Genomic DNA, 20,860 nt, shown 5'->3' on the forward strand with positions numbered 1-20,860 from the left:
ACTCCAGCTTCTCCCTCTCGAACTGCAGGGTAAATTCTATCATATTGTGGTCACTGCTCCCTATGTGTTCCTTCACCTTAAGATCCCCAATCAAGTCTGCCTCATTACACATCACTTGTAAGGGTTCTTCCTGTTTGTTCCTGTTTATTCCCTTATTTCCCCTTTCTTTTATTTTTGCTGTTATATTTTTGATTCATAGAAGATTAATAGACCTGTGACTATATGGCTGTTTTGTCTGACATCAGTGATGACTCGGATTGATTGATGTGGCTGGTGGCCAATGACTGGGGCTAAAAGCTGGTGCTCTGCCCGGTAACAGGTGGTGGTTGGATCTGTTCTCGCTGAAATGGTCCCGAGATCTAAAGAACTTTCAGTTTTACTTTTGGAAGCTAAGGGAGAATATCTCTCTCTTCCTACTCTGTTTTCACCAGAATCAGCCAGCGAATTCCCACCAAAAGATCACTGTAGGAACCAACTCTCTCTCTGCAGAAACGGTGATGCAGCAGAGACCAGAATCTGATGACCCTTTCTGCAGAACAGGCTGGCTTGAAGCTTTCCTGAAAAGCTGTAAGATATTGCTAACTGCAAGGAACGTCATTGCGAACTGTAGGCCAAAGACTTCAAAACCGCACTCATACTGTGAAGTGCCCTGAAGAACTCATCATCTGCAGCAAGGCCTTATCTTTTGACCTTAACCCTTATTATTCGTCACCTTTTTCCTTCCGCTCTATGTTTGTCTGTCTTGTGTGTGTGGGTAGAGGGTGGGGCAGTTAAGGAGGATGACGTGTTGATTGACATCTAACCAACTGTATTCACTGCATATTTCAGCTTTGTTCCAGTTATAAATAAACATAATTGTGTTTAAACTGACCTGGTGACTGCAATTATTGGGCAGCTAAGAGCCAAAGATTTCAGGGATGTTTAGAAGATGTATTCGTTATTTCACTTATATTGTGACTCCAGGATGAGTGGGATTAGAATTGACTGTGCACTTGTCCAGGCTGTTGTAACACAAATCAATGCCCCCCCCCCCCCCCCCCCCCAACCACAGGGCTTCCAGTAGGGTCAGTCCCTGGCACTACCCGCACAGTTTGGCACTGCCAGGTCCAGGCAGTGCTAATCTGTGCCAGGGGGCCATATCACAGCACTTCCTGGGCATGACCCTCTCTTCCCCGGGGGCTGTACCTACCTCCGTGTCCCTGGAGGGATCCCCTCTACTGTCCCACTCCTGGCCAAACCAGTTGTAAACATCATGCCAACAAGGCATGAATATTTAGTGAGGGGTGATCATTTAGTGGGGGCTGCTAATAACATTTAAATGAATTCAAATTTATTAAAATGAAGTTTGTGTTCTTTGTGGACGTGACTATCGTGACTTTGCCGGTGAGGGATGGGGAAAATTGAGAAACGCAATCACTCCAGTGAGAATCAAGTTTTTTGCAAGACATTCCGCTCATATCGCCGATCCCGCGGACATGAACACGGGCTCAAGATTGCGGCCAGAATTTTATTGGCTTGAGCTTCCATTTCCAGAAATATTTTACCGGAGGATTAGATCACTCTTCATGGTGGACTCAGTGTAATGAAAAGTTGTTGGTTGATTGCTAGCAAAAGGATAAATTTGGACGGCTCAGTTACTGGGTTGTCGCTTGTGTCACTGACAGAGTGTATTTGCTCTCTTACTACTCGTAATCAGTATATTTGCATAGAAAGAAATGTGATCCTGGAGTGTGTATTCCAATCAAACAATTCAACAGCAAGCTTTTGTGACTTTAAAATAAAGACGGTTATTTGTTTTCTCATACTTAACCTGAATAATGTAACATCGCACACAAAAACAGATTGAAGTCGAATTAAGATTGTGCACCTTTACAGTAATTCAATCACTGATTTCCTACTTCCAGTGTCCCAGCTGCCCACCTGTGCTTCTTGAATCGGTTTGATAATTTCAAGTTAGATTGAGGGTTTTGTAAAGTGAAGTGTTCCCAGTAGGTTGCGAGAGTTCAGGTCGCTGAATATGTAGGAGGTTGGTTCACAGGTGAACTTTGGAGCTGGAACAGGTTAAGTACTGTGGCTGCTTGGTGACTTAACAGCTAGTTGCAGGGTCTTATTCTCAGTTCGCTAATAACTGATAGTTCTTAAAAGGCAGCCTCTGCGACTATTGTCTTGTAAGTATTCTACTGCAGTCTGCCCAGATCTCTTCTGGGTCTTGAGATCTCAGTGTTAGAAACCACTTTCAGTCACATGGTCAACATCTATCCACAATGGTTTAAAGCTAAAATACCATCGATATGCAATAGGAGTTAGATGGTGGTCTGGTCAACGCTGCAATGCAGAGCATCACTGGAACCATTCGTTAGCTGAAGATCATTGAAAACTCTGCTGCCTGTACCTGAACTCACACCAAGACTCAATTCACCTCTCATCCTGCTGTCATTGATCTATATTGAATGCTGGTCAAACAACTTGAACTTTTTTAAATGCTGCATCTTTTTTATATTCCTCCATGGCCTCACTCCTCCATATCTCTGTAATCTCTTCCAGTCCCACATCCTCTGTGATATCTGGATTGCTTTAATTATGGTCTCTTGAGCATCCTTCATTTAAATTAATCCATCGTTGGTGATCACGTTTTCAGTTGCCTCAGTCCCAAACTCTGGAATACCCTCCCCATACCTTTCCGCTTTCCATCTTCAAGTCACTCATTCCTCTCTGACCAAGCTTTCGATCGTCTGATACAAATCTCCTCATGTGGTTCAGTGACATATTTTGTTTTATAATTTCTCCCTGGTACATTTAATTACATCAAAGGCACTATATAAACATAAGTTGTTGGTGGCAAAAATGTCAGCATAAGAATTTGAACTAATGGCAGATATAGAGCTGGAATTTTGTCTCACAATGGAGGCAGAAATCAGGTTGCGACAAACTGCACCTAGTTTTTGTTTGCACTGGGTGCAAAACACACAAATCTCGGGGTCGGGGTCACTTTTGTAAGGACCTTGAAATTTGAATTATCTTCTCCATGCTATTTTTGTGCACTGGTTTGGGTTTTGGGAGCCAAAAAAGACACACTTCTTTGAACAGTTTGTGACCACTATGAAGGGCCTACGGGCATTCCGAAACATTTTGACAGTGTCATAACCTGGGTTAAGCAGGTCATGGGACAGTTTAGACTGGGGGATTGATATTATCAAAGGACTTTGGTAATATTTGGGGAATACACACTCCCCCACTGAGGGGTGGGGCGCCCCCTTCTACATCTTGTATAAAACCGGAGGGCCATGAACTGTGAGGTGGCTCCTGTAGTAGAGTAAATGCTCTGTACTTTTGTCCTGTTGCATTAAACCTTTTTTCTTTGACTCAACCTGTTTGGCTCAGTGTGGACTCCTTTCTGGACCTTATCATACTGGCAACGAGGAGAAAACATTGGTCTCTGGGTAACACTGTAGCCTTCGGCGTCCGCCGCCTCCGAAGCCCCAAGTTCCGGTTCTTCCACGCCCCAGGTTGCCACTGTTTGGTTGGTTGGATCCGTCTGATACGGCTCGGGAGAGTTGGGTCTGCAATGGTGAGCACGTTCACTTCTTCTTTCGGGTCAATGCCATTGCTGAGAATGAGCGGCAAGTGGTGGTGCTCCTCACCGCGGTGGTGGCTCGAAATTACGGGGTGATCCAAGACTTGTTTTTTACCGATGCCCCGACTCCCATGTTTTTGAACAGCTGATCGAGGTGGTCAGCGGCGATTTTAGCCCGCCGCATTCAGTAATATTGCGCGGTATGTACTTAATATCACGATCCTTATTGGAGGCTCTGAGGGACCGATTGGTCTAGGGTATCAGCCACCCGGAGATGCAGTGGTGATTGCTGTCGGAACCTTCTGGGACGTTGTCACAGGCCATTCAAATAGCCCAGACGAAGGAAGGCATGGAACAGGGAGCCTGGGAACTACAAGCCATTGAAGTGAATTCCTTAGGGCATGGACAGGGGCATGCAAACTCCTCGTTTTGGTCAGATCAGCGCCAGTCCCCTGAAATGCAGCTGCATAAGTCCCCACGTCTCCCGGGGCCACCTCCTGCCCTTGTCATGAGTGTTGGATCTTGGGATCATACTTGTGGTTGCTTCTGCTGAGGGGCCTGTCGACAGACTGGGATGATCACCACCAATGATCAGGGTCCCGGGACAACCATTTAGGAGACCCAGAGGAGGAGGAAGAGGTCCTTTTACACTGAGTCTCGGTGCCTTGAGCAGCCCCCACCACTATTTCCATCCAGGTAAATGGCCATCTGTTGAAAATGGAATTTGACACTGGAGCGGCAGTGTCGGTGGTAGGCTGTAAAACTTTTGAAGATATTCGAAGGGGGATCCGGGTGCAGGACCCGGATGCTTCACCCATCTAAGACTATGGCGCGACTTGTCACCTATAATGGAAAATAACTACGCATTGCCGGAACAACGAAGACCCTTCCCCCCAGTGAATGGTTGCCAGGAGGCCCAATTGCCTTTAATAGTGGTGACTGTGGATGGGCCTAGTTTGTTGGGCCATTATTGGCTCTGCCATTTGCACTTAGATTGGAGCCCAATTCTACAGGTCGCCTTGGGTGCTTCTGTGCTGTTTTGGGAAATTTCCCGAAGTATTCCAACCCAGGCCTCGGCACCATCAGAGGGGTGGTGGCAAGAATTCATGTTGACCCTCTGGGCCAGCCTCAATTTTTCTGGGCCCGCCCTGTTCCGTATGCCTTAGTTGACAAAGTTAATTTGAAGTTGGGTCATCTGGAAGCATTGGACATAATCCCGCCTGTTTGTTTCGCCAATTGGGCCGCTCTGGTTTCTCTTGTCCTCAAACCAGATGGCTCCGTCTGCATTTGTGGGGATTATAAATTAATTGTGAATACATCTTTTCACCTGGACAAATATGCACTTCTGTGAAAAGAAGACCTTTACTCCAAACTGGCCGGCGATTTTGCATTCACAAAATTAGATATGAACAACGCATGTCTGCAGCTGCCATTGGAAGAGGACTCGTGATGTTATGTCACCATCAACACCCAACTGGACCTATTTGAATACACGTGTTGCCTTTTGGATGTCTTCTTCATGCTCCATTTTTCAGCGTATCAGGGAAAGTGTACTATATGGATTGCCATGAGTGACCGTTTATATGGATGGTGATTTGGTCACTGACATCTCAGAAGGCGACCACCTGAAAAATCTGGAGGCAGTGCTCCACAGTTTCTGGGACTTCAGCATTTGACTGTCAAGAGAAATGCGTTTTTAATGCACGCAAAGTGGTCTACCTGGACTATCAAGTGGGCAGCGCTGGCCTCCACCGATGGTGGACAAGGTGAAGCAAATCCAAATGGCTCCAGCTTCCGCAGATGCCACGACTCTGCGGTCGTTCGTAGGCCTCATTAATTATTGTGGAAAATTCGTTCCACATCTGGTTGTTATTCTGGCCCCTCTACATTCTCTTTTGAGGATAAATGACCAGGAAGTCGCATTCCGGCGAATACCTGACAACCTCCGCCTTGCTGACACACTATGACCCTTGAAAATCTTTCATCGTCACCTGTGACGCTTCCCGATATGGGATCAGAGCGGTGTTGGTGCATCAAATGACGATGGCTCAGCAACCTATTGCCTTTGCTTCCAGGACCCGGTCGGCTTCTGAGCACCACTATGCCCACATCGAGAAAGATGGCTTAGCGGTGATCTACACCATGAAGAAATTCCATCAATATGTGTACGATGGCATTTCTTATTCAGCACTACCCGCAAACTTCTGTTGGGCCTTGTTAAAGATCCATCGCCTTCGGTCGAATCCAATGCAGGCCATTGCTACTAGCAGCTTCGGACGCCACCGAATACATGTCCAGCCACCACCCTGGGACTCACATTTCCCATGGTCATCTGCCATTGCCCTCGGAGTCGGTGTCTCCCCACCGGATCGACGGATTGGCGACCGTATTAAATTTGATGGATACTCTTCCTGTCACAGCCTTGCGTATCTGCGAATGGACGCAAAATTATCCCGTCTTGACGAAGCTGCGAAACGTCATCTTTATTGGAGGCAACGCAAATCAGTTATCTGGGTAGCTGAAGGCCTTCGTCACCAAGTTGACCAAATTAAGTACTGAAGATGGGGTCTTACTCTGGGGAGCCCAGGTGGTCCCCTAAGAAGGGTCGGTCATTAGTTTTAAGTGACTTCCATCTTGGCCATCCCAGGGCCCATGAATGAAGATATTAGCTCGGAGATATGTCTGGTGGCCTGTTATGGATTCAAACATCAAGCTGTGGCCCACCTGTGTTACGTCTGTCAGGAACAGCGGTGGATCTCCGCCGCTGTGCCGCTGCACCGCAGCCCCCCCTGCACCCATGGGAATGGCCTGGCCGTCTTCGGGCCCGCATCCATGTCGGTTTGCCGGTCCCTTCCTGGGCTGAATGTTTCTTCTGCTAATCGACAGGCACTCCAAGCAGATTCAGGGCCATGCCTGACATAAGGGCGAAAGTACGAAAGGCACAGGAACATCAGTGCGCAGTTCCGCATTCCACGTGCCAGTTCATGTTTTTGACCGAGGGAATGAGATTTAAGTGTACTACTATGCTCAGGGTGACCGTTGGCTTTAGGGCACTGTTCTGAGACTAACCGGGCTGACCCTGTGTCACCTGCAAGTGGGGCACCAACAAATGAAGCGTTAGCTGAACCACCTTAGAGCCAGGCGCCTGGTGGCAGGCCCACGGACGGCTCCTCAGACCATGTCGGACGCCTATGACATCTCCGTCTCTACTGTGCCACATGGCTGCCGTGCCATTCCGCCCGACTCCTCCGATACGGAGGTGGACGGTACTGGTGCCCCCCCCCCCCCCCCCCCCCCCCCCACCGCCAATACCACAGGTTCCCAAAATTCCTCACCAGTCTGGAATGAAGAGACACACCCTGCTCCGCTACTCATCGCCGGACCCTCCTCCATCTGTCGTCTTTCAGGGCCAACTGTTTCTTAAGAGACGCCGGTGTCTGCCCTGGCCTCCTGCCTTCAGGGGCGCGGGGGGTGGGGGGTGGGGGGGGGGGGGGGGGGGGGGGGGTCGGGGAGAATGTCATAACCTGTGGTTAAGCAGGTCTTGGGATATAATGAAACCTTAAGCAGGTCACGGGATACTTATGACACTGGGGGATTGATATTCCCTTTTTAAAAAACATTTTTATTCAAGACATTTAACATATATACACAGATTATCAGAAGAACGACACATTAACCCAATAAACCACAACTCTCCAACCCCCCTGCCACCAACACCCCACTATGTCCCACCTTCCACATTTTAACTCCATTGCACCCACAAAAATCCCTCCCTCCCCCTTGCTGCCCCTCAATTCTCCTTGAAGAAATCGATAAACAGCTTCCACCTCCGGGCAAACCCCTCTGCCGACCCCCACAGAGTGAACTTGACCCTCTCCAACCTGAGGAATTCTGCCAGGTCACTCACCCACACCCCTGCTTTCAGCGGCTCTGAGTCCCGCCAACCCAACAAAGTCTGTCTCCGGGCTATCAGGGAGGCAATGGCCAATATGTCAGCTCTCTCCCCTCCTGGACACCCGGGTCTTCTGGGACACCAAATATCACCACCTCCGGACTCAGAACCAGCCCCACATCCAGAACTTCGGACATGACATCTGAGGACCCCTTCCAGAACCCCCTCAGTCTTGTACACGCCCAGACCATGTGGATGTAGTTCACGGGCCACCCTGTACCTCCCCACCCAGATCCTCTTCCCACTTCCACCGGAGCGCCCTCCTTCTCCTTCAATTCCTTCTAAATATCTGAAACCTCCCCTCCCCTGTCTCATCTTCCAATAACAACTGTTCTTCCAATACCGGAGGCGGTAGCCCCAGGAAGGATATCACCTCTCTCATTAAATCTCTCACCTGCAGGTACCTAAACCCATTCGCGTTGGGCAATTTATACAATTCCTCCACCCCGCGAATTTTCCCCCGAGAACAAGTCTCTAAAATACTCATTCCCCACCTTCCGCCCTCCCTGAAACCTTGCGTCCAGCCCCGAGGGCACAAACCAATGACTGTCGCAGTTTGCACCCATAATGGCATACCTGCCAACCCAAAACACTGCCGACGCTGCCCCCACACCTTTAAAGCTGACACCACCACTGGGCTGACAGAGTACCTGGCCGGCGAGAGCAGCAAAGGTGACAACAGCAATGCCTTCAAACACGTTTTCCTACACGACGGCGCCTCCACCCGCCTCCAGAACGACCTCTCCTCCACAGCCCACTTCCCCACCATCAAAATATTCACTACCCAATAATAGTTGATCAAATTCAGCAACGTCAGCACCCCCCTGCACCCCCCACCCCGTTCCAAAAAGTTCTGCCGCACCCTCGGGGCCTTCCCTGCTCACACAAACCCTGAGCTCAGCCCATTGACTTTCCTAAATAAAGAGACTGAGGGACAAAGATAGCGAGGTTCTGAAACACAAACAGAACCTAGGCACACCGTCATTTTCACTGCCTGCACCAGCCCAGACAGCAACAATGGCAAAACATCCCCCTATTAAAATCCGCCTTCATCCCATCCACCAATCGAGCCAAATTCAATCTATGTAGCTGGGCCCAGCTCCGCGCCACTTGAATACCCAGGTACCTAAAGCTAATCCCCACCACCCTAATTGGCAACTCCCCTAATCTCCTTTTTGCCCTCTGGTATTGATCGGGAACATCTCGCTCTTTCCCATATTCAATTTATAGGAATTTTTATAGGAATCTATGAGATAGAATCATAGAATTTACAGCACAGAAGGAGGCCATTTGGCCGATCAAGTCTGCACCAGCTCTTTGAAAGAGCACCCTACCCAGGCCCACATCTCCACCCTATCCCCATAACCCAGTAACCCCACCCAACACTGGTAGCCACCTGGGGTGGCCACGTCCCGATTCCAAAATGGACACTTGCAAAGAGTACTTGGAAAAATGGACAGCACTAGAAAAGCAAGCAGGTACAAGGTTTCCTGTGGATTGGAACGTGCAGAGCCCAGACAGAACTGAAACTACAAGCCATTAGCATAGTAATGAGCTATCTCCGGGGACAAAAAGAAACATTTAAACAATCGGTACCAGGACAGACTCCCCGGCGCCAGTGGAGACTAAAACAAAGGCAGGCCAACGGTTACCTAGGGCTCGTCCAGCGATTGGGGAATGACCCCGTTATTGGAGAGAATCGATACAAATGTTTGGGACATGGTCCAATTAATTGGGACCAAGTCCAGGGTCCGCCCAGAAGGGTGCAAAACCCCTTGGGGTATAAAGCAGAGTCCCTAAGGCCAGTTCGCTCTCTTACTCTTCTTCGTCACCTTCACTTTGGCCGTTGGCTCTCAGTGACGAGAGGCCCGCCAAGCACCAGCCAAGTAAGTCTAAGGTCAACGCACACTACGAGATAGGCGCTCCTAGCTACTATTCTATACCAGTTCGAAGCCAGCACTATCAGAACCGGACAACGGCCATTGTTCCTCTGACTGAGTGGGCCCCCCAAAGCTAAGTATAGGCTTTTAGTAGTAGTTGTAGTTTAGTGAGTAGAGTTTATGTATGGGTAATAATTGACTGTGTGTGTAAATAAATGTGCATTGATTTCAAACTTACTAACTGGTGTATTGAGTCATTGATCAGTATTCAGTTTGAACCTTGTGATGGTATCAGAAAGATACCTGGCGACTCTTGAGCAAAGGTAATTAGAAACAGAGCAAATTAAGGAAAACATAACGAGCAACAACTAAGGGCAATTTTGGACACTAAGGGCAATTTAGCATGGCCAATCCACCTAACCTGCACATCTTTGGACTGTGGGAGGAAACCGGAGCACCTGGAGGAAACCTACGCACACACGGGGAGAACGTGCAGACTCCGCACAGACAGTGATCCAAGCCGGGAATCGTACCTGGGACCCTGGAGCTGTGAAGCATTTGTGCTAACCACTATGCTACCGAGCTGCCCATTTATATCCCGAAAACGGGCTAAATTCTCCCTAAATTGACATAATCCCCCCAATGTTGTCAATGGGGTCCGAGATACATAATGACAAATCAGCCGCGTATAGCGAAACCCTATGCTCACCCCACCGCCGGTCAATCCCTTTCCAATTCCTCAATGCCCTATGCGGGAGATTGATATTCCCAAAGGACTATGGGGAATACACCCTCCCCCACTGAGGGGTAGGGTGCCCTCTTCTAGATCCTGTATAAAACTAGAGGACCATGAACTGTGAGGTGGCTCCTGTAGAATAACTTCTGTAGGGTAGGTGGGGTACGGAGTCAGGTTTGGGAGCTGAGCGAGAACCAAAGTGGGCCTTCTGACCAGCTCGCCTCAGCACCGACACTCCTAGTGCACTGTATTGCACTCGCTGAACTGCACATTGCCCTCATGTGAAAAACAATCCCAGGCAAAGTCTGTCATAAGTAGGCCTCGTGTGTTTCTGAAGCTGCAAAAGGGCCCAATTCACATTTCACTAGCCCAAGACAAAAATCCAGACCATAATGTGTGCCCGAATTAAGAGGAAAAGTAGCAGAACCATAGTCAGCACCGCACCAAGCATGAAAAGGGTCAAATTATTTTGGTGCTTGAAAAATGTTGAATGTAGAACATCTATTCAAATTTGATTTGCAAAAATCACAAACAATGAATGTGACTGACAACATCTGAATCTTGGAATGGCACATTAATGAAACCATGCAGGCTTGTATAGCTCACTTAGTGCTACAAGAATCTTTATTGATTCTGAGCATGACTTCTTGAGGTTAATCAGGGCCAGACCATTATTTGTCAATTTTCAATTTTTCAATTGCAAAAAACTATATCCTGGAAAAGAATTCTAGGTCAGTGTTCGTCTTTTACCAAGGTTTGTGTGGTGTTTTTTGTGTTGCAAATATTCAGGATGGATTCATAGTATCCACAAAGACCACAAAAAGCTGAGTTAAATAAACAAATCTAGAATTTATTACACTACTTATTATACAGTTCAATCACTATGCCTAAAAAATCCTAAAATATTATAACTAAACTACAATCTAACTACACTAACACCTCTCATGCACACTACCTTAAATTGTACTCTGCTCTGCTCCTATTCTCTCTAACCTTCTCCCGCCTTCTCTACACTCTCTCCCAGAAGCCTGAGAGGCATTGCTTTTTAAATCAGCTCCATCTCGTGGTCGTCTAGAGTTAAACCTTAATGTGCTAGACATTATGTCACATAATGTCACAGTTTGGTTCACCAATCACCTCTGAGTCAAAAGGTTGAGAGTTCAAGTCCTACAGCAGAGAATTTAGGTTGAAATCCAGTGCAGCGCTGAGTTAGTCTTGCACTGTTGGATGCGGCATCTTTTAGATGAAACATTAATCCAAGGCTCTCTCCCCTTCTCAGGTGGATGCATAAAAGGCCCATGGCATTATTTTGAAAATTAGCAGATAACTTCCACACTGTCCTGACCAATATTTATTCCTCAACCAACATCACTCATTGAAAAACAAAGACTATCTGGTCATTACTCATTGCTGATTACCGGTGGGTTTACTGCACACAGGTTTGCTGTATGGAGGTTGGCTGCATTACAATAGTGACTACAATTTAAAGTTGAAATGGCAAAATATAAATGCCACGGTCCTTATTTTTTCTTGTTGTTATCAAAATAATACTGTAAAAGCAGCTGCGAACATTTACTCCATTCCACAGTTCATAGTAAAATCTTGAAGAATGAACCTGTTTAGAATTTTGCTAGAAATATCGAAACAAGGATATTTTGCAACTGTATTTATAATTCAGTTAGATTGGAGAAGTTGGGACTGTTTCCCTTGGAGACGAGAAGGTTGAGAGATTTGATAGAGGATTCAAAATCACAAGAGGCCTAGTGGATAGAGTAAACATGTTTCCCATATATTGGGTTCAGCGGAAATGAAGTACATGCAGATAGAGAGGAAGTCCTGGGGGTCGTGTTCGCTATGAAACACTTCCATCAATATGTCTATGGCGCCCATTTTACACTCATTTCCTTGAGTGTAAACCTTTACTCAAACTTTTCAGAGATAATAAAGCGATTCTGCCCATTGCACCCAGCGCTGGGTCCTATTACTCGCTGCTTATGAGTATTCTTTTGAGCATAGACCGGCGACTCAGATTGCGAATGCAAATGCTCTGAGTCAGTTGCCTTTATCAACAGGCTCATTGTCGATCCCCTTGGCGGTCGAGTGGTCGCAACTCTGAATTTCAAGGACTCCTTGCCTGTCATGGCTTCTTGGATCCGTGAATAGACCCACACGGTCCCGATCCTCTCCAAAGTTTGGCATGTGGTCTTATCCAGGGGGACAGCTTCGTTAGCTCCCAAGCAAGTTGAAGGCATTTTCCTCTAAGCTGTCTGAATTTAGTGAAGAGAATGGTATCCTGCTGTGGGGTACAAGTGGCTGACTCGGACAAAGTGCAGGACTTTATTCTTAAAGACCTCCACAACAGTCATCCGGGCGTGTCCAAGATGAAAATGCTGACATGCAGTTACATATAGTGGCCGGGCCTCAACGCGGACGTCAAGACGATGGCCCTGTGATGCTTTGTTTGCGAAGAACATCAGAAGCACCTGCCGGCTGCACCCCTGCATCATTGGAAACGGCCGGACCTGCCATGGGTACAGCTACGTGACGACTTTGCTAGTCCTTTTCAGTGGTCCATGTTCCTATTAGTAATCGACGCACATTCGAAGTGGCTTGAGGTACGCAAGATGGCGGCAACCACATCTTGGGCGACGATCGAGAAATTGCGCGGATCATTTTGCACGCATGGCCTCCCTAAAGTGCTTGTCATTGATAACGGCAGTCATGAGTGAGGAATTCTCCGGGTTTCTGAAGGCAAGCCCGGTCACATCGTGGTAGCACTATGGCTTCACAGCGCCAGGGTCCCAGGTTTGATTTCAGGCTTTGGTCATTGTGTGTCCGGAGTTTGCATGTTCTTCCCGTGTGTGCGTGGGTTTCCTCCGGGTGCTCCGGTTTCCTCCCACAATCCCAAAAGACGTGCTTGTTAGGTAATTTGGATATTTTGAATTCTCCTTCTGTGTACCCAAACAGGTGCCGGAATGTGACGACTGGGGTCTTTTCACAGTAACTTCATTGCAGTGTTAATGTAAATCTACGTTGACAATAAAGATGATTATTTTTATTATTAAATGGGGTATGGCATATTCGTATCGCCCCATACCATCTGGCTTTGAATGCTTCAGTGGAGCGAGCAGTGCAAATGTTTAAATGTAACCTTAAGAAGCAATCATCGGGCTCGATGGACACCAGGCTGGCTCGTTTCCTGTTTAGCTACAAGACCACTCCACATGCAGTGACTGTGGTACCCCCTGTGGAATTATTGATGGGCCTGAGACTTTGTACTCGCCTTGAGCATGATTTTTCCAGACATAGGTGCGAAGGTACGACACAACTAGGAGCAGTAATGACGTTGCCTCTCTCGCCATTGATCTTCCAGACATTTTGTACCATTGGATATTTGTTCGAAACTTCGCCGACGGCACACAGTGGGTCTCTGGCATTATCCTCTGCCAAACAGGGCCTGTGTCCTCCCTTGTGTAGGACAACGGTCATATTATGAAAAAGCACCTCGACTGTCTTCGGTCCAGAAGACCGCTTCTTTGGAAAGTTCCTCGTCTTCAGAGACTTCTTCCAAAACCGCATCTGCTGCCTGATCAAGCCGCGGCAGCGCCCACCTTCAAAGACCCCTGCCAGAACCGCATCTGGGAGCCTCAACGGCACCCCGAGGGGGACAGAATGCCAAGGTGGGAGAGGTCAGTGAGTCGGATTCTGAAATGGAAACACAGGCGACCTCCGATGGACATCCTTCGGATCCACAGCCTCTGGAACTGCAGCCACCACAGCGTTTGTGTCGTAGGCAGCGTTTGCCCTTGAAATATATGCCGCTCGATGCCCAACCAATCGTCAAGATGCTTCGCGGCCTCCCTTCCCGCAGTCTTCAGAGGCCTTTTCAGACTTTGGGGGGAACTGAATGTTTTAACCCGCATGGGTCTTATGGGTTAGGGATGATCCACTCCCCCATGGGGCTCCCCCAATAAAGGGGCCTGGGACCCTTAACTGAGTCAATGCGCCTTTGTATAAATAGAGTTGCCCGGTCAGACACCGACTAGAGAAGACCCAGTAGGGAACTACTGGAGGTGTGTATAACAGTTAACGTGTTAAATAAAAGTACGTTTTGTTTTTCTCTGCAACTTGGTGTGGTCTCCTTTCCTTGCCAGAACAAAAATAACCAATGGCTTTGAATTTCCATGCAACTCAAGCCCTCTGGCTTCAAAGCGCTGCCTGAGTGTGAGGGCTCATTCACACTGCACTCATCCTCCCCAATGCAAGGTTCTTCAGACATCATGAGACTGGAAAATACTCCCTGTCAGAGTCCCCCACTCTGCCCAAACAGCCTGGCATCAAATGGGATCCCACCCACGCACCTCACAGCCCCCCCTGTGTTGTGTTGACCCTATGGATTCACCTGCTCCCATCCACTTTCCAGCTGCCATTCTGGAAGGGCACTCCCTCAGCGGTGATATCGGCACAATCCCAGCAAGGTGGACAGAGGAAGTGATGCCTGCAAACCAGCCGCCAGACCCCTTCAAACCTAATGGCTCACAGCCACTTAGGCCTGTGAGCAAACCCGTTTCTCAAGATGCCAATACTGAACTCACCACCATCCCCCCACCTCACCACCACCACCACCCACCCCGCCCTCACCCTCCGCGGCTCGAGCTGAGCTTACCTGAGCCCCCACATCCTCTCCACTGACACCCTGGAGGGTGATGGCGACCAGAGCGCTCACCTCCAATATCTCATTCGGAGATGAGGTCGACAGGTTCTTGTCTTTATACAGCTGTCGTAAATCGTGCCGACTTGACTGCTGATTAGGGGGAACCCCCGGCGGGAGGGTTCGCTAATGATATGCTATTGCATTTAAATGAGGTTCTCGACCTTCGTCACAGGACTCTATTTACGCCTGGAACCTGGGACCTAGAAAATCGGAAATCATGACTCGCCGTATTTTCCACCCATGTCGCCGTTCCGTCTGACGGCTAACACAGGCTCTAAATTCTGCCCAGAATTGTATGAAATAATTAATCAGGGCTACTCTTGCGAATTATTTTATTTTAAGAAGTAAACATAATTGCTAATCTAGTTGTAATCTGTATGTCAGCTTTTCATGACTGGTACCAGCATTTATATACAGAGAGCCCTCTGCCAAGTAAATCTCACAAGGATTAACAGCAGTTATAATGTACAACAATCTACAGCTAACTTGCAGTGAAGAAATGGGGAGGAAATCATTGCTTTTCTCTGCAGCTATTCAAGATAATTAAGTCATCCTTTTTTACCCAAAATCCAATGAGCATGTTTACATTTCAAAAGCAAATCAATAGAATTGCATTTAAAATGGTAATTATGCATCTTTCTCCACAAATTGATGGTGTGATTTATCTGATAATGGGAATAGAAGACTGTGAAAATCCTTTTGATTAATAAGCAAAAGATGAGGTAGCCATTTTTTTGGGCATTTGGAGGCAGGTTCCTGCTCCAATTGGGATAAGCTGCTGAGGACTGCCTTTTCGTGGTTCTAGAAATGTACTGGCGTATTTATGCGTGAACACACTTACTGCTTTCGCATCCAGAGGGAAAATACTGATGCACAGAGGTCGGAAGGTTTTCCATAAGGCTGAAATAAGAATAGCAAACACATTAAGTTGCAGGAATACTTCCTGACAGCAAAGGATTGCTCGCCACAAATTGTCAGAACATTAAGAAAATGTGCCTGGTGAAATATTTTCATTTTTAACCGCATCTCTAGTTTATCATTTAATCTTTCAATGAAGATAAAAGCAAATAATTTCACAAAGGTTCAAACATGCTTTCAGCTCAACAAAAATGAAGTTACATTTTTCTTGCAATTTTGCATTAAAATATTTGATCAAAATGCTCGTCATATGAATTAACAATAATGTTGGGCTTTGTAAGACTTTGTATACTACACATAGTATATATATTATAAATACTTTTACAGCTATCTCTGGATTTGATCACATGGATTACATAATGAATTATTACATTTGCACCTCAGTGTTACACCACAATGTAATTCTAACACTTTGGGTATGGAGTTTATACAGTCTGATTCCTAAATGTGCACTTAGTACCAAGTATCTAGAGAGTTTTGAGTTACTTTTCACTTTTTGTGATCTGAAAGACAGATCTGTTCCGTAAATTTCCGAAACATTTTTTTTGATGGAGTTCACAAGGGGGTGGAAATGTGGTGCATTGGATGACTTAATTAGGCAGGATGCAAAATTCTAATTTCCTGTAAGCCGGTTGAGATGCAGCGGCGGGTTTATGGCGTGTTGAGCATTATATTGGTCTGTGGTGGGTTCCTACTTGTAATATGTTTGCGTGCCGTGAATACTCATTATTAAAATCACATCCTACTTTCAAGATAAAATCTGCAGTGCACGAGAATCGAGTGGCATCCGGTTCATGCTCGTTTAAAAGTGGTGTGCACCAGTTGACTTTGTGAGGTTGTGTGAAAGATCAGTGGTTTCCTGGTTTAACTCTATGACATAAGGAAGAGGAACAGGAGAACAGATTCTTGCATAGAGGCTCGGGACTGGCTTGGGTGCGTCAGTGGTGAGGGGGGATTATGGGATAGGGCAGTTGGCATTGAGGAGTAGAAGAGGGATCTATGTGAGTTCAGAAGGTGGGGTCAGTGGCATGAAAGGGCCTGGTGTCCTGGGTGTGGTGCTTGGTGTTGACGACTCTCAGTCAAGGTAAGAAAATAAGGGGCCTAAAGGATGGTGTCAGTACTGTCCACATGTGTGTCCACCACAGTGGGACTTAAAGTGTTTACTGGACTTTGATTTCATCTGGAATGTTGCAATTAACCCACTGAGAATGATCTATGACAATGTCCTTTAAAATGTATAGAAGGGAATGACAGCTGCAAGATCAGCCATGTGCCACAGAGTGGCGAGGACAACATGGACACTAATGTGATCATTCAATGAAGAATGAATGCAAAAACACAATATCGTTTCACCCACAAAATACGAAGTATTCCGAACTCCGCTCTAACCATCAATGCGTGACAACCACAAAGTACGTCAGCACATTTAGCTTTCTGGCTAAGCTAATCTCAACAAATAATGATGGTGTGCACATGAATAAAATTAAATCAATGTAATGTGATTGGCAGGATAATAAGTTGTGAAAAGGACATAAACTATCTATATACATTTGCAGGATTCTTAAAGTGAGTGGGCAAAAATATGACAGATGGCGTATAATGTGGGAAATGTAAACTTGTCCACATTGGCAGGAAGAATAGAAAGGTGGCATGTTATTTAAATGGAGAGAGATTGCAGAACTCTGAAGTGCAGAGGGATCTGAGTGTCCTTTTATGTGAATCACAAAAGGTTAGAATGCAGGTACAGCAAGAATGAGAGGTGACCTTATTGAAGCATAATATCCTGAGTGGATTTCACAGGGTTGGAGCACAAAAGAAAGACTAGAACTAAGCGACAAAGTTTAAAACTGAGGGATCTCCCATTTAAGACCGAGATGTGGAGATATTTTGTCTTTCCAGAAGCTGAGAGTCTTTAGACTCTCTTCCCCAGAGAGTGGTGGAGGCAAGGTCAGTTCACATTCTTAAGGCAAAGTTAGATAAATTCTTGACTAGCAATGGAGTTAAAGGTTATTGGGGGTAGGGAATGCGGATTTGGGGTCACAGATTAGCCATGATCTTATTGAATGACACAGCAGGCTCGAGGGCCGAATGGCCCATTTTCACTCCTCTTTCGTATGTTCGTATTTTGAAGTGAAATTTAAATTTGCAAATAATCCATGCCGCCTTTGTGCTCCAAGTGTTATGTTGTTGACGGCAATGTAGTTGGGCAGGATTGTTATGGTTGTAATGCACAACCTCCCTGTTTGAACAGGAAGCTCTTTAATGGACTTCCTGTGGATGCAGCACTGTCAGCTGACACAGGTCTCATCAATGAAACCTTTCCCTTGCTGCTCAATCGAACTTGTTTCATGTGCACGCCTATGGCACTTAGAACTTTAATTATAATCACACGGGAAATGGCAAAAAGTGAGAACGTGGAGGTGGTGCATAGTTCCGGTTTTAACTTCAGGAAAGACATGTTGTTGACAAAATTGTGGCCATTGTTTTAATGCCCCCTCCCTCCATCTCTCTTTTCTCCTTTTCTCCCGAGTTGTTTCAGGTCTTCCTAAATTTATTGACTAATGCACTTACTTCTATGTCCTTTGGTGGTATACCTGGACAGCCTTGTCATGCAATTATATTAATACCAAATGCCTTGATATGTTATCACACCAATTTTCAAAGTTTTAACAATGTATCCGTTCTTCCATGGGGCGCAGACATCTCTGCAAGGCCAGCATTTGTTGCCCATCTCTAAGTGTCCTGCTAGGCAACCACATTGCTGTGGGCCTGAAGTCACATTTAGGGCATACAGGGTACGTTAGGCAGATTTCCTTCTCTGAAGATAATTAGTGAGCCAGATTTTTTTTTTAATGTGACAATCAATGACAGTTTCATAGTTATCATTACTGGGGGTAACTTTTCATTCCAGATTTATTCATTTGAATTTAAATTCCACCAGCAGCCATGATGAGATTCAAATCCATGTCCCCAGAGCATTATGAGTCCAGTGATTATGAATCCAGTGGCATTACCACTGCGCCACCATCAACATTCCGTTCTTTTGATTAATGTTCAAGTATTTGTTTCTCTTGCATTACCCTTGATTTTAGAACATTTCATACCTTCCAAAACATTTGTTATATTCTAAAGGAGAGGTTTTGAAACATTTCAAGTTTTAAATATCAAATGTAAGGAACATAGAATAAATCCCCAGTTTCCTTGTACTTTAAACAAACTTATTCTTAATTTAGCCCTTTGATTTAAATGTAAAGAAGCCAACTAATCTTGAAACTTTCAATGTCAATTTACTGTTGAAGTGCTCCCAATAAATGTCCCGAAATGTATATAATTATGTGCGCTTGAATAGCATTCTGGGATAGTTTTGTCAAAGACACCAAATACTTGCAAATTATTGTAATATTTATGATGACAATTTGAAGTTATTACTATTACAAATGAAAAGAATACTTGGTCACAAAAGGGTGAAACGTGATATTGTAAAGAAACTGATGTGCTTTGAAGATTCTTTTTTGAACAAGCTACAGTAAACTATGAAATAGAAGAAAACTCGTACTTGATTTTGGCTTCTTGGACTGCTACGGGATCCCTCAACTTCTGCTCCCAGGGCAGCTTCCCACACAGCCACTGTAGCATGCAGTAGCCAAGGATTTCCAGGTCACCTCTTCTGGATGGGGCTAAGGGAATGTGATTGAGGAAAGGGAATTAAGAATGAAGGATTAAAAGTCACTCAAAGCAAAAATAGAGAACGCTTTCATTTAACTCCTGTTGATGAAATGTGTAAAATCCAAGCAGGCAAGTGGCTTGTTTGTTCAGCTGTATTAGAGTTGGAACGCCCAAGTTTTTGGCTGTGGTTCACAGACAGGCTGTGACTTGTGCAATAAAAGCAGGGGTCAGTTTCCTTACCTCCCTTAACCTCATCCTTCCTCAGTCTGGCCTGTCACATGAACTTGATCCCTGTGGCCTCTGACATGATCCAGACAGCTCATAATCCAGCACCAACACTTTCTCAAAGAGCCAGCAGTAAAACAAAGAAATAAATGTCTGCCTCTAAATTACTAACATATGTTCCAGGAAGTCCACAGGATCTGAATCACCCGTACAGAGATCCTGCTCGCAGACTAAACAGTGAGGGCCTTTCCTTTCCTACAGGAGTGCAAAAAGTTTGAGGCAATGGCAAAACTGCCATCTAGTGTAGAGTAGGAATGGGGAAAAAGTTAAGACGTAAGGTGATTTGTTCAGTTTGTCAGTATTCCTTCCAAATAAATAAAATGTTTATTAGTTAAATCGTTGAACACAAGCATTCTTCACCTGAAGTGAATCACAAATACCAATTGAAAATTCCATTTTACACAGCACAAATTTGAAGACTTGCAGGGGCTCAATCTTCAATCACACAACTTAACCTTAACGACTAATCTAACAGAGTATACCAAAGCAGGCTTCTGCAATATAACACTAAACATGCAATCCCTTGGGAAGTTTATTATCTTGTTTATGAGCTGGCATGGATACAATAATGTCCAGACACAGAACTTGGCTCCACACATTACAACCAATTTACACTGGATTGCAACACCAACATTTTGTAACAATTTCACAGGCTATAAATCTCCAATTAAATTTGTGGAATGATATGATTTACCCATCTTTTCCCTAACCCCATAATTTAAGTCTCGGTTAATCCATATTCAGTCAAACAAATACCAAGTTTACGTTTGTTCACTTGAGTACAACCTAAGTCTTCGACAAAACTAAGCATATCTAGCTTTGTCTGAAGTATAGGAAGGCAGTTCATTATTGAATCGTAATTTAGAGGGAGCTGGTGGTTTTCATTTAAATGTCTTTCCCATTATAAGACGTGTTATATGGTCATATTACCCCATAAATGATAAGACTGCCGCATATCAACTGGCTCCAGAAATTACTGAAATACTGAGAAATAATATCGTATGATAACCTGATCTAATCCCGTCCTAAATTAATTAAGTACTGCTGACTCTTTGACTCTTTTCAGGTATTCAGCTGTGACACAGTGGTCATACTTTTGCCTCCGAGTCAGAAAGTTGCGTGATCAAGTGCCACT

The 20,860-nt window shown here is 45.6% G+C and overlaps 1 protein-coding gene across 7 annotated transcripts in view; it reads right to left on the reverse strand.

The window, feature by feature from the left end:
• LOC119972493 (serine/threonine-protein kinase VRK1-like) overlaps nucleotides 1–20,860 on the reverse strand; it is a 292,251-nt gene that overhangs the window by 47,919 nt on the left and 223,472 nt on the right. For all 7 annotated transcript variants that reach the window (XM_038809325.1, XM_038809308.1, XM_038809299.1 and 4 more), the window contains 2 exons: nucleotides 19,331–19,451; nucleotides 15,698–15,756 (listed from right to left, as the gene is read on the reverse strand). In XM_038809325.1, coding sequence (XP_038665253.1) covers nucleotides 15,698–15,756; nucleotides 19,331–19,451 — 180 coding nt within the window. The remainder of the gene's footprint in view (nucleotides 1–15,697; nucleotides 15,757–19,330; nucleotides 19,452–20,860) is intronic.

Source organism: Scyliorhinus canicula, chromosome 1 (assembly GCF_902713615.1).
Source record: "Scyliorhinus canicula chromosome 1, sScyCan1.1, whole genome shotgun sequence".
NCBI classification, from domain to species: Eukaryota; Metazoa; Chordata; class Chondrichthyes; order Carcharhiniformes; family Scyliorhinidae; genus Scyliorhinus; species Scyliorhinus canicula.